At 39.7% G+C, this 14,406-nt stretch overlaps 1 protein-coding gene across 3 annotated transcripts in view; it reads left to right on the plus strand.

Annotated features, from left to right (window-relative positions):
• The window catches only part of ZNF451 (zinc finger protein 451), a 39,103-nt gene extending 24,966 nt beyond the window's left edge, over positions 1 to 14,137 (plus strand). For 2 of the 3 annotated variants that reach the window (XM_037391737.1, XM_037391738.1), the window contains exons 13-15: positions 548 to 734; positions 10,583 to 10,654; positions 12,986 to 14,137. In XM_037391737.1, coding sequence (XP_037247634.1) covers positions 548 to 734; positions 10,583 to 10,654; positions 12,986 to 13,038 — 312 coding nt within the window. In that variant the 3' untranslated portion in view covers positions 13,039 to 14,137. The remainder of the gene's footprint in view (positions 1 to 547; positions 735 to 10,582; positions 10,655 to 12,985) is intronic. The other variant, XM_037391739.1, reaches the window with a different exon arrangement.
• The last annotated feature ends 269 nt before the right edge of the window (positions 14,138 to 14,406 follow it).

The raw sequence follows: 14,406 nt of genomic DNA on the forward strand, positions 1-14,406 counted from the left end.
TGCTAGTTTCAGAGACCCTGCTGGGCCGACAGCAGTGCCTCTGTTCAGTAGACTTAGGGCTTTGGGTGGGTTGGGAGAGGTACAGGTGAAGGACAGCAATCTGGGATGCCATGAGGACTCATGTTCTTAATATAGTGCTTTATCAGTTAAATAATAATACTTGAGAATCTTACTGTCTGATATAAACGTGTTTTACAGCAGTATTTGTATGTTACATTACATTTTTTTTTTTATGGTTGTTAAAATGCTCTGGACAGGTGAACTGGTTTATGGAAGCGGTTCTGAAATGCTGCTTTTTAGGAATTTGCTCCATACTCAATCTGTTCTGTTCTGGTAGCCATTTCCTGTATCTATGGTGATAAGTATAGAATGCAGTGTCAAACTGTTGAAATGTTTCACAGTGGTATAATGTGCATTGGACCATAAAAGTGGAGGTAAGTTGCTGTAGAAGGCTTTCCTGTGAAGACCTATCTTACAAAAAGCTAGCCAAACCCCCCAAGATTAAAACATGATCTCAGTTCAACACTCTGCATTTGTTTCTGTATAGGCTGGTCGTCTGGATGAACACCTGCCCAAGCAAATTCCTTTCACTGTACTTTCTGGAGACAAAAGCTTCCTGGAACTGGAAACTCAATTTAAACTGACTCAGCGATCAGCTCGCATCCTAAATCCTCACCACATTGAGGGAGACATGATGTGTGCCTTGCTAAACAGCATTTCAGACACCGCCAAAGGTAGAAAGTAAACACATTAAACACAATCTTTCCAGTAAACTGATAGTTCTTTCCAATAAAAGGATTGAACACTGACGCGTAACACAAGCTGTTGTTTGATGCTTCTTGTATTGTACTGGTGTTTCAATGAAATATAGATCAGAAGATCAATTTGCTGGGGGCAGGCTTTGAAACCAGATTTAGACATTTTTACTCAACATAACAAACTGTTCTCCCTGTATTCTTTATTATAGCAGGAGACAAATTGTTGCAGTCTGAAAATTCCTTTCTAGTTATAGAGAAGCTGTTCAGAGCACTCTCGTGTGCACATTTCTCAATTTGTACTCAAACCTGCTTGGCTTCATTTGTTCTGGGTCTGAAACAAACGTGACCTTGCTAAAGCATCATTACTTCTCAGAGTTTCTCTGCCAATTTTAACTCTGATTGTCCTCCTGGCTACTTCCAGTCACTTGATAAGTGTCTTCACTAGCACATGGCTCATACATCCTTTTAGAGGGAAAATATTGATGAAAGCTTTTAAGTTTTTTCTGGAATTCCATGTTCTAATTAATGGCGTGCTAAAATGATCACATTGTTTTTGTATTGTTACTGAAAAATCGGAGACAAACTCTAATACTTGTTTTTTGAGTTTTAGAGAGTAGGCGTTCTTTATTTTTGGCACTGGGTGTACGGGAGAGAAGTTCCATTTAATGTGCATGCTGACTTAGTTCTTTGTTTGTCTTTATATGGCTGATTTATACGTACTTATGGCACTTCTGAGAAACCATTAGGGTATTCGTTACAGTTCCAAGAGTGCTTACCATATCTACACGCTTGCTACACGTGTGGTCTAATAAGTCGGGGGTCCTCTGGTGGTCATTTGGGACATCTTCATTCTCTTCTTCATTTTCCTCCTCTTCATCTTCTTGTCCTTTTTGTGACCTCTTCTCCTGGCCCTGTTTCAGCACTCTTGGCTCATGTCCTGGTTTTGGATCGGTCTTACCTACTGGTAGCTAAACTACACAATGCAGCGTTGTACAGCTCAGCAATGTCATGGTTATGTTTGTCGCAACGCTTCCAGCTAAGCACACTGGTAAAATTCTTCTGGTACCAGTATAGAATAATCAAGAGGTCTGAGCCTGCTCATTGTTGTGCAGAGGATACCATGCAAAGGAGCTAAGCTGAGATTTAGTACTTCACAGTATTTTAAAGTATCTTGAAGTAAAGTTTTCCTGGAAGACCTGTAGACACACTATTGCTTTTCCTGGCTTCTTGTTGTGGTTTTGGGGGCTTGCAAGTTGATTGCATATTATAAAAAGTTGTCTCTGAATTAGCCCTACGCTGTTCTTAAAAAAATATACTGCTAGTCTTGGTGTAGGTGCATGAGAGCTATCACATGGTGCTGCTGTTCTACCAGGAAGATTAAAGAGGAGTGCTAGCACTGAATGGTGAATTGACATTGATTGATTAAAGGGGAAAAGGAAAGATAGGCTAACTAAATGGTTTCCTGAGAAAAATTATCTGTGGTGAGCTGGAATTGATTTATGTGCTTCTGATACAGAAAAGGTGCTTATAGAGTTTTCTGGCCACCCCAGGCATTCGCTGGTCTAGATTTTGCAGCTGGATTATGGAGATGTGATTCCCAGCTAGAAGCAACCACACCAGTAAAATTTCTTGGCGTAGTTAATTACAGAACTGTCATTTTCACTAGTACGGTTCATTTTGCTCAAGGGGGAAGATGACTTTTCTCCAGGTATCTATAAAGCTACACACTGAATCACTGCATTCCCATGATGAATGTTTTCTTTGTAGACCATATTGGAATTCTTGGATTGATAGATCTCCTCTAATGTGATCATAGCTATAACTATATATTAATGTGGGAGGCTGGTTTTGCTTTGGGAGCTTTGCGTAATTTTGGGAGGAAGAGTTGGAAGAGAGCTGTAACTTGCAAGCAGTCAATTTAAGTCAACTTAGCTGTAGGGTCTTCCTTTCTTGTAGAGTTTGTACAACTTTAATGATAGAAGACAGTGAGAAGCAAGGAATGACTGTTTTGCTGTGCAAGGCTACTCTAGCTCCCCGCCTGGGTAGTTTTACTAGTATAGCTTTATCCACCAGAGCATACTGGCTCAGAGGTGATGACTTTCATCTAACCATTTTTTGTGTATAAATTTTACTCCATATTTTTTTTATATTGGTCTTGCTTTCAGAAGTTTCCTAATCTAACCCTTCTTTTAATGTCCTTTACTACATAAATGTTTAATTTACTATTATGGTCATGGGAACTACTGAGAGGCCCCAAACCTTAACTTGCTGGCAGGCTGATCATTGCACATCCCACTTAAGTTACGCATGTGGTTGTTATAAAAAAATTAAATACTTTGAGCAGGAAAGTGATGGAATTGCACATGAGCCCTCTGGTTGTTGCCATTCCCTGGCAAACTTGTAAGGAACAGAATGGACTTGAGGCATCTTTGTTGTCCCCTTCTCCAGTCAGTGTCAGCAGGGACGGACCCAGACAGTGAGAGCTGCCTTTGTCTCCCATTTCTGTATTAAAACAGGACATTAGCAAATCCAGTTCTGATAATAGGTGGTGGGATTGTGTTGTTACCAAGAGCGTATAAAGGTTTCCTTAAAAAGGTAAGCCACTACACAATACACACTTCACTGTGTGGCTCAGCAGCATCAGCAAGCATTTGCAAGTCTTAGTGTGGCAAGACCAGTATCAGAAAGCTGCGGTGGAAAGTTGTGTAGTGTATCATAGGCTGGTATAACCTGTTGTCCTGTTACAGAAATGCAGCTGAATATAAGGAAATATAAACAAGAATTGCTTGCTTTGTGACTTTCTCAAGCCTATGGCTATTATTCTGGACAGAGAAATAAGTGAGAAACAGTTACAACAGAATTGTGTTGAAAAACATAGTTGTTGGTATTGGATGAGCTGCGAAATGGAAAAGCTGTTTCCCTGAATCACCTTCTCAGAGCTATCATTAACTTGTGAGCAGCTGGATTGTGGCAATCCTTGGGAACCATTTTACCGTGTCAGCAGAACTGCTGTGGGAACTGTGGTGTGTGCATTTTGAAATAAAAAGTTCCTGCGTATGTTACAATAGGATTTCAACTGTATGCTACCTTAGACCATTGGCTGTAGTGGATGCATGAATTCCATCTGAGGTGTGAAGAGAGTGGGCAAGACATTTATTCTTATTTGCCGTCTGCTGCAGCTAAGCCCGAGTTCATAAATACAGAAGTTGTTTTTTTTTTTTTCTTTTATGCTGAAGGCACAAACGGATTGTGCATATTACTTAAGTGTTTTGAGAAGGGCAGAAGTTTTCAATGTCTCCCTCTGTAATTTCTTTGCAAACAAAAGTTTGTAGCATGCAGAAAAACACCATTTTTTCCTTGTCTGTGTCTTGACACTTCATATCTAGTCGTGACAGTATGGTTACAGCCTGTGCCTTTAACGAGTGCTGGGCAAAGTTGAGGGCAAAGCTGATGATAGGTTAGAGGTCATCATAATACCCATCCTGACACTGACAGAAATCCTGCAGCTTTTTGGTTGTCAAAAGTGATTTTTGTGTAAATTGATGGGTTTAGCTTAACTGTATTTTTCACAGTCGTATTCAAGCGAGATCCTTTATTGACTGAGCTAAGTAAAACAGACTTCTTTTAATAATAGGAGGTCCAATTTTTTTTTGAGTGTTTCTTCTTTCTTTTGAAGAGCCAGGTATAGTGTTGTACTATGTACAAATAACCACTGCACCTCTTGCACTGACACACAAGGTTTTTTTCCACTATGCTCAAGTGGAGTGGTCAGCCTGCATCTGCAATTCACTAGTATTGCCTGAAGTGTTTAAATACTACTGAATGCAGCTTTTATGAGAGTTTATATTTGGAAAAGCAGGATTTCAGTTCATTTTGATGAATGCTGTTAAGCTTCCTAGCTCCTACTATCCCAAAAATCTTTTGGTTTACACAGAGCCAACAAAAGAATTTAAGAAGAGTTAAGAATTAATTTACAGAAGACATTGAGAATAATCGCTTGCTTTCTCAGTAGTAAAATTTTTGTAGGTGTTCAGGTCCAATATAAATACCACATTTGACCTCAGTCTCTGCTTTTTCTGAACGTTAACACAGACTGCAAATGACTAAAGACGCTCACAGCCTCCAACCCCCACTGTCCAAAGAGACTGAATGTGAAGAGCATGAGCATCTGCAGTGTGATGCGCTGTGAATGAATGATAGTTACTCTAGTAAGAATCTATTCCTTTGTTTATGCTTTTGCTACAGTGGCCACAACCTGTTGCAGTAGGGAGTGTTAAGAAATTCACCTTTCAGTTGTAACCCTGTATTTAGCTACAACAGGAAGTTACTGTTGGCTTTGGTGTGTCAGTGACATCTGTTGTGTGCATCTTTGAACGTATGTATGTGCCCTAGGGAGAAAGCAACGTACTGAGACTTAAGATAATGAGTCTGAACAAGAATTGTAGCCAAGTGCATGAACTAGGAAGACCTCACCATTCAGATAATGCAAAAAAAAATTTTTTTTAGAAAATCAAGGTTTAATTTAATATGGTTGTGAATTTGAGAGGTAACTAACATGAAAGTTAAGTGAAAATATCAGTGACCATCACAGTGTTGGCCAGAGTTTCCAAAAAAAAAAAAAATGCAGTTGGAGAAGGGCGAGGGATTTAGAGCTTTAATTTCAGACATGCTACACTTGTATGAACAGATGAATGAGCATTTATAGGGAGAGATGTATAGAGTGAAGCTTTAGTTTTCATGGAGGAAGTCTAGTGTGTTTGTGAACCCTCAGCAGGAAGTAGCTCTCCTTCCTCTTACAGATGATGAAGAAACAGAGATTAGAGCAGGAAGTACTGGGGACGAGTTGTGCAGAAGATCCTCCGAGGGACATGCTGAAGAACGAGTAAAGGAAAGGATTCTGGAAGCCAGGGAGCAGTGTTTCAAAGGCAGCATGCTCACACACACTGAACATGATTGCTTATGTAGGGCTGAGGTACTGATCTGAAGTTTTTGACTAAGTAGTTACTAGGAGTCTGAATGAGGTAACTAATGGTGTCCTTAAGGTGAAGTAGCCCTAAAACTTCAGACATCAACTGTAAAAGGGAAAAGGTCACTGGTTGGAGAGACTGCAAGTTAAGTGTGATATTAATGCACTGTACATTGGGATGGGAAAGAGGCAGATGAGATTGGGAGAAGGAGCATTGTAGGAGAGAGGAGTGAAGGTAGGGTGTGAGACTGCACACTGAAGTAGTTAGGAGGTGCGTTAAGAAGTTGTGTGGCAAGGGAGGAGGTCTAAGGTGGAGAAAGGGAAACTGAGTTTCTGGTGAGGCAGAGGAACTGGTAGATCTGATGGAAATTAGGGGGATGGTGGTAACCAGGGAGGTTGCAAGAGAAGATGATCAGATACAGGGAGGGGATCATGCTGAGCCATGTGTGCAGCTAATGCAAATACAAGCCGTGGTGCTTTGATATCAGGACAGTGGGTGGCGCTTGCATTCTGTGAGTTTACCACTCTCTTCCCAGAATAGGTTTCTATGAGACACTCATGAATTGTCAAAAAATCACTGTTTGCTCCCATCTATAGGGTTAATTTTTCTGATCTGAGCTCTGTATTTATCCAGAATTTACTTTCCTGGTTATTTTTGTTCTTCCAGCAGGAATTTGGCAATATGTGAAGACAACAGTGTAGCAGTAGGATTTCTTTGAGAGAATAGGTACAGTCAGAGTTTTAGCTCTTTGCTTATTTAACAAAATGTACTAGAGAAGAGGCTATATCTTGATCTCTTGGCTGAGAAGCCAGGCAATTGCTTTTCCTCTGACCCTGGAGGAGCTGGGAGCTACAGAATATGCTAAGCATTTTAACAAGAGAAACAGGACATGCCTGTTTTCTTCAAATTAAACATTCCTATTTACTCTTTGTGATCAGAAGATGCCAGCAGTACCAGGAGTATATGCTGATGAAACATGGGCTGGATGGGAAAACGGAGGTGGATTGAAAATTGGCTGAATGGCCGGACCTGGAATATGGTGATCAGTGGTATGAAGTCCAGTTGGAGGCCAGTAACCAGCTGCGTACCCCAGGGGTCAATACCGGATCTGGTCCTGTTTAATGTCTTCATTAATGACTTCCATGGTGGTGGGGTAGAGTGTACCCTCAGCAGCTTTGCTGATGACAAAAATTGGGAGTGGCAGCTGATACATCAGAAGGTTGTGCTGCCACCCAGAGAAACCTTGACAGGGCAGAAATGGGCTGACAGGAACCTGGTGAAGTTCAACAAGAAGTGCCAAGTCCTGCACCTGGAGGGTGTGACCCAGGGATCAGCCAGCTGGAAAACAGCTTTGTGGAAGAGGACCTAGGTGTCCTGGTGGACACCAAGGTGATGGCAAGCCAGTAGTGTGCCCTCATGGCTAAGGTGGCCAACCTTATGGTCGGCCTGTTAGTTTGAGGGGTCTGCATACAACCCTGGGCTGCGTGAGGAGGACTGTTGCCAGCAGTTTGAGGGAAGTGGTCCTTTCCCTCTTCTTAGCACTGGTAAGGCCCTAACTGTCAAGTTCTGAGCTCCCCAGTACACTGTCTTTTTGGTAATATTCAAAAACCATCTGGACATGGTCCTGGGCAGCCTTCTGTAGGTGATCCTGCTGGAGCAGGGGGGCTGGATGGGGTGAACTCCAGAGGTCCCTTCCATCCTCAGCCATTCTGTGATATTTGCATGGAGTATATTCTTAACTGGAGTCCAAGATCTCTGAGAGCAGGGTTCAGTCCCAGGGTACAGGTGCACTGTGAGCAATGTTAGATCAAGCACAATGATCTGTCCAGTGTGGAAAAGTAGCCTGGTGTCTTCTGACTTGAAAATGTACCTGTTCACTCAGGTGGCCTTTCCTTCTCTTTGGTTGACAAGTGACGAGTTCCACAATAATACTTCTTGCTGTCTAGCCCCTAAAGGAAGCTGAATTCCTGCCCCCCACCCCCTTATTGTTGGAGCATTTCTACCTAGGATTTCTGCCTGCAGACAGCTTTTCTTTCCTTTTGATTGTTACAGTCTTATTCCCAATTCCCATAGAAACGTATCGGGACATCTTAAAATTCTCATCTTTGCTGCCTTTGTGCCTTTAGTCTTTGCTCTGTGTAGGTTTGGGGAGGATGGGGGCAGGGAGAATACTGAGGACAAGCATAACTTTTTTTGGTTTGTTTTCTTTTTTTTACTTTTGGGTAAGGAAAGTCTCAGTATAATTTGAGATACTGACAAGCCTTTGCATGAAAAGCTCCTAAATAACATTTGGCTCTTTGTTAGGTTCTTAATAAGTTAACTTTCACCAACTCAAAAGATTTTGGAGAATCCAGCAACTGCCTTCATGGGAAGCTGTATGTGTGTTAATACAGTTAGGTAGAGGGGAGAGGAGTCTGGCAAATAATGACCAGTGAAAGCAGAGCATAGCTCATGAGACTTTCAACATACTGCATAACAACATTTGACTCGGAGCTGACTTTTTTCCCCTCAAACTGACAGAAGATCATCAGTACTCATTGTTTTCAAGTTTCATAGTTTCTGGCAGTGGAATTGTGTTATCTTTAACTATGTTTTAAGCAAACCTGTTCTCTGTGATGTTGTAACCATCAAGTAGTAGTTAGGTATTGCATATCAGGTGTAGTGATAAATCATGGGACAGGCAGCTTGTTTTAAAAGTGTTTGGATGTTTTGCATGCCAGTTTGCATGTACCTCTGTTCCAATATGAATGTGTACCCTGTGTTATTATAGTGGTGTAATTAAGGTGGTATGACTAGCAAAACATTTTGGCAAGATGAGGCCTGCATTAATACCTAAGATGAATCCTAAACTTCCTTAATGGAATTACTATTTTAGTTTATCAATCCTGTTTTAGCATTCATAACTGTCCTAATTGACAGTAAAGTCAACTGTATTCTGAAAAGTGATTGTCAAGTTAGCCTTTTGCCTGGGTCAGGGAAGCCAGGAGCGAGCAGGAAAGCGCTGTCCTCCACCAGCGTGTCTGTGGGTTGCCATCACGGCTGCTTCTATGGTGCATGCTAACTCGCTGTGTAGCTGGTTCCAGGACAGTTGACTTCTACAGATCCTATCTGAAAGACTCGTGGATTTTTTGACTGCTCTGCTATTTAATGATCTAGGCAAGATGCCAATCAGAAGGATATTGCCTTGGCCATTTGCCAGCATCTTCCGTCAGGTCGCCTAAAAAACCTGCATTGACTTTCATGAAAGTGCTCTTAATGCAATTTCATTGAAAATGGTAGTAAACCAGAGACCCCTTTGTACTATTCTAACCTACTGTTCACAAGAACTCAGTTCTTCTATTTTATGTATGCCAAAAAGAGTTAGGGCGTGATTGCTTCAACTGCTATAAAACTTTAGAGCAGGCTGAGATGTCTTCTGAGCTGGAAGATTAAAAAGCTGGTTACTAAGGCAGAATCCACTTGTGCAAAACCTCTTCTTTGTACTTTTTCCTCCCTTTCATGAGTGATTGTAATGACATTTTTGGGGAGGTTGCATGGATCTTTTTCTTTGGCTTTGTTTGCTTTGGAAGAAGATGTTGGAAGTAGTATCTCTTCTGCCCCAAAATAGCAGGCAGCTCCAAAAAGGATTACCAGTCTGCCAGGTGACTGGAGAAAGACCATTTTAACTGAAGTGTATATCCAGCTATTTCTGGGATCTTTGTGGGCTCCTGATCTCTGTTTGATACTAGCTGTTGAAGTTTGTCTTCCTGGAATTGGGAAAGTCAGCAACATTGCTGCTTAAACAAGGTATACGTGTCAGAGGTTTGAAAAGAAGCTTTAGAAAGTGTATTAGAAAGTGTTTAGAAAAGTGTTTAGAAAGTGAATACCTAACTTGGGTCATTTAGAATGCCAGAAGTCACACACTCAGTAAATTAATGTCTGTATTGGAAAGTTCTTGGCCAGTAAACATATTCAGAAGTATGTTGGTGTGAGGACTGTAAGGAAAGTGCTTATGTTGATATGACTGTAGGAGACCTAGTTGATTGTGAATACTGTGAGACCTTGTTACAGAGACCATCTCCCAGAATAGTAATAGCCTGTAGCAAGAGAATGAATACAGTGTGACTCATGGACTTGCTTATTTTTTTAACCTGTAGTTTACTGAGACTCTTGTTTAAAGCAAATGAAGGAAAAAAAAAACACCTTAGGTACACCAGTCCTGCTAGGCACTTCAAAACAGAGCTGTCATTCTGGAAACCAGCCTCATGAAGAGCATTTTTTAGACAAGGAAAGGGGATAGAGTTTTAGCTGGGCTTGACTATGATGAGTTAGCAGATGGAACTCAGTGTATCAACTATTTTATCTTTTTTTTTTTTCCTGAGAGACTTGAACATCTGCTGAATTGCACTGCTTAGTTGAGTTACAGCACTCCATTGTTCAAAGAGTATTTAGGCAACAAAATACAGCTAAGATCATGTGTAGGCAGACACGTGCTACAGCACTTCTTCCCATAATTAAATCCTTGATATATTTTGTAGAAAGTAAATAATGTCTTTTTATAACTATTACAAAAAAACAAATGCAGTAAACACTAACAGTAGCTTCTGCACCTATTATTTCTCGTTACTGCTTTAAAATAATTGAAGCAGTCTGCCTCTAGATGTTGGGGAGAAAGGCAGGAAGGTAGCTGAAAAGCAACTGTCTTTTGAGTTACTGTCTTAAACTTCCACTGTAATGTATTTTTATCTTGATTTTCAGATCATAACAATTGTATTTCTTCAAATTCAGCCTACAATGTTGTTAAAGTAAGAAATGCAAGTGTGGATTGTGAGCTTCTATTAAAAGCAATGTGTAATTTGTTCCAATTTTGCATGTAAGGTTCAGATAGCGAAGAGGATGAAGATACACTAACAGCGAAGAGGAGCTTAGAAGAAATGAACAAACGGGAAGGTCTGCTAATTTTTTCTTTTCTGTGTTGAGGAGTGCTATTAATCATTGAAGATACAGAAACTAAACTTACTATCAGTTTTACAGCAGGTGACATGTTACAAATACTCTAAAATATGCTGGGCAATCTTGAGTAGTGAAGAACACTGTGAGTTATAAATAAAAGATAAATTTCTTAAACTGAAAAGTATGCCAGCGGCCAAAATCTATTTTATTGGTGCACCACCACAGGGTACTGTGCAATTAAAAGACTTGACTGAGCTCACTTTGTACAAGTTTAGTATGACTGTTGACTCGGAGTAGAACTACTGACTAAATAGTTGAACTTCTGAATAAATAGTTCAAAATAGATACTGGATCTCAACAAAGCACTCTGGTCTCCTAAAAGAGCTGCAGATTTAGGCATGTTTGAATCAGCAGTACAGTCTGCTCACATTGTATCTTACCTCATTTGAAATTGTTTTCATCCTTTTGCTGCTGTGCTTAGTGGTGGCATTCATCCAATGTAGTTGTTAAATTATTTTCAAAGTGCACTGTAGTCCATCACCAAAAGTTATTATTTAAAGGCTTAGCTCTGCCCTTTCACCTGATGGAAATCAGGTGTGCTAAAAAAAAAAGTCAAATGAATAATTTGTACAAGGTCAGTGATAAAACTGATAACTGAATCTTAAATTTCCAGAATTTATTCAGTTACAAATTTACCAACTGTTACTAAATATTGTTACTAAATGTCCAACATATTCAGCTACAGTACTGAAAATTTGCTGTGCTCAGGTCACCCTAGCACTGGATATTGCCATCAGGGATAGCAGTGGCATTTGCTGCATACAGGAGGTTCCAGTTCTGATGCTTCAGTGCTGAAGGCATCTGTCTGACCTTAGGAAGCAGCGTGGCTTCAGCTGTGTTCACTGGCTGCCTGTGTGGTTAATGGCAGTTCTGTCATGGGGTAAGAGAGTGAGAGGCAAAATCAGCTCCAGGAAGGGGTAAAAAGGAAAAACCCCTTCAGGAAGGGGTAAAAAGGAAAAAGCACTAGCAACTGCTGGAAGAGGAGAAGGCAAAAAGCAAGTGTAGGAGGCAGAAGAAGGTGCTTCAGCAGCTCCAGGGGAGCAGAGGACAATCCAGGTATCACTGTGGAGCTAACTGCATGCCATTAGTAACAGAGTCACAGTTTGGACCTTTTTCTTGATTCTTGCACGTGCTTACTGACCGATTGACAACAAATTTTAATGTAAGCCGTTGTCTGCAAATGGCTTTCTGCTTTATTTTGGTTTCAAAATTTCTTTTTTGTTTCTGTGACCATGTAATGTTTTCCTTTCAGAAACTAACATCTCTTTTACCAGTAGTACTGGATGTTATAGTAGAGTCCAGGTGAATGAGTGTGGGCTGCTGACATGAGATAGAATTCATTGATACTATTTCTGTTCCAAATCTAGGTCTTACATAAAACAGGCCAACAATAATAAAAGTGTTAAAATGTTATATTAATATATATTAATTATTCCGTTCCCTTTGTCATAAGAACAGCTTTTTTTATAGGATGTCCTTTTGTCCTTCTAAAGCAGAAGGTTAATAATTCCAGGATGATAGTGTGTCTGAAAGCTGCTTTAATTTTTCCAACTATACTATTGGTATTAATATTTACTGTACAGATAAACCTTGTCTAACTTGTCATATTTAATTCACTAACACCAAACAATTAGTGCCCAAAACAACTTCAATGTAATGCAGAAACGGAGTTTCTTTCTGATTATTATGAAAAGTGTTTGAGAGGTTGTTAACAAGTCAGATACATGCAGTGCAGTCTTCCCCCCCGCCCCCCCCATCAAAAATATTCCAGCCCTGAGCTAAACTATTCTTACTGTTGACATGACTTTTTCTCTACTTACATCTGACCTTCCTAGTAAGAGTAACAACAGTGGTGCCGACTTAGAATAAGGGAGTGTCTATTGATAAAGAACTAGAATGAAAGTACTGAGAACACTTGGCTTGTTTTGTGTGTCTGTCTCTTTTGTTTTAATACTTGGTGCATACATACGGGTTTTAATCTTGGTATTATTTTGACCAGTAAATATGTAGTTGTGTTATACTCTTAAACTAATCATTGGGCTGCCCCTAGTTAATACAGTGGAAGGTTGTAGAGGTTGTTCCTGTATTTTGAAGTGTTGAAAGGATGGCATATACTTTCATTCTGTTTCTCCACCATATTTTGCAGTCTACTGACATTGCCCACAGAAGTAATTTGTTGCTTTATGTAGTAATATTAATGTAGCTGTGTTTAGGACTAGTTATCAACCATAGTTTGAGATTATTTTTTTTATTTATTTATTTATACAGAGGAAGATGCAGATTTGGAAGAAGCTATCAAGAGAAGCCTTGAGGAAATGTAAATGAAGATTCTCCAGTACACTAACACCATGTCATCAGAGCTGCTCACAAAAATGGAAGCTTGTTCATCTATTTACAAAGGTTCAAAAATACCACTTTAAAAACACATCTGTATCTTGAATAGTTAGATTTATAATCTGATGTCCTGTCATGGTGATGAACAGCTGGAGTTTATAGATATCCGCTGCAATATACTGTGTATGATTAAAAATAATTTTTTAAGCTTTTGCATATTCTGTTTCTAATGGGTGATGACTAAGTCTCTCCATTCTAGCTGTATAAGTTACTGCCTAATTAGTAGGCTGGTCTTACTAGGTATTTGGGGGGAGGTTGTTGCTAATTTTTTTTTAATTGGTTCTTCTATTTAATTTTTTTTTGTTTTACAAAATGTCATTGTCTTTATTTACTTTTTCATGTGGTCCTTGCAACAGGTAAAAATAGTAAACTCCAATTATCTCAGATTTGCCTGGCTAATCTTGTTATAAAGAGAAGCTTAGATTCCAGGTTTATAAATTGAACATACAGCCTAACTCTTGCCTGTGGCCAGTCTCGCCTCATAGACCGTAGTTTTGTCTACATTCTGCTTGTTAGAAATGTCAGAATCGGGACCACAGGCTGTATAGTTAGCTAACTTTATTTTTCTAAATGTATATGTTTTGTTCAGTAGTAGCAAGGTAGCACATTGGATTTGATGGTTTAAAGTTTGACGGGTTCAGTTCCTTTCCCTGATCTGAGGCTGGAACAACTTTTTAAGAGAACAGAAGCTAAATAAACTTTCTAGTTCCTGTTTGGAATAGATGTGAGAGAATTTAAGCTGTATTATTCCTATATACTATTGTCTTTGCTCCCTTCTGCTCATGAAGAGGTAGCTTTGGACAAATGAATGTAAATGTCTTAATTATTTTTGTACTGTCATTATTTTAAGGTGAACAACTATTTCTTTGTTTAAAATTATCTGTCACTTTTCTCTGTTCCTTAGTTTAAAAATACCTATGCAAACTGTCCAGCTTTACCAGCCTATTATACTTCAGTTAATGATTGCTCTCCATCAGTAAGAAATCTTAATATAATAAAATGCCAGCTTGGGGTTTTTATTGTTAATCATTAGCCTGTGAGTTTTGTTCGAACTGCTATAAATCTAAATCTGTTCAGATCTGGGTGTGTGGTTTACACTGCTTCTGGGGAAGCCCTGTTCTGGGAAGATTTTGAGTTGTCTTTAGCTACTGACTCAAGCTAAAAAGTTGCAGAATTTTTCACGCCAAGTTCTTCTAATAAAGGTTGGAATGAGACGGAAGACAATTTTTGTCCTCAAACGTGTCTCAGTCCAGGTTAAAGAGGCTTTTGGGCAGGTGTTGTTCAGTGCAGACCCT

Source organism: Falco rusticolus, chromosome 6, assembly GCF_015220075.1.
Source record: "Falco rusticolus isolate bFalRus1 chromosome 6, bFalRus1.pri, whole genome shotgun sequence".
In the NCBI taxonomy this organism is placed as follows: domain Eukaryota; kingdom Metazoa; phylum Chordata; class Aves; order Falconiformes; family Falconidae; genus Falco; species Falco rusticolus.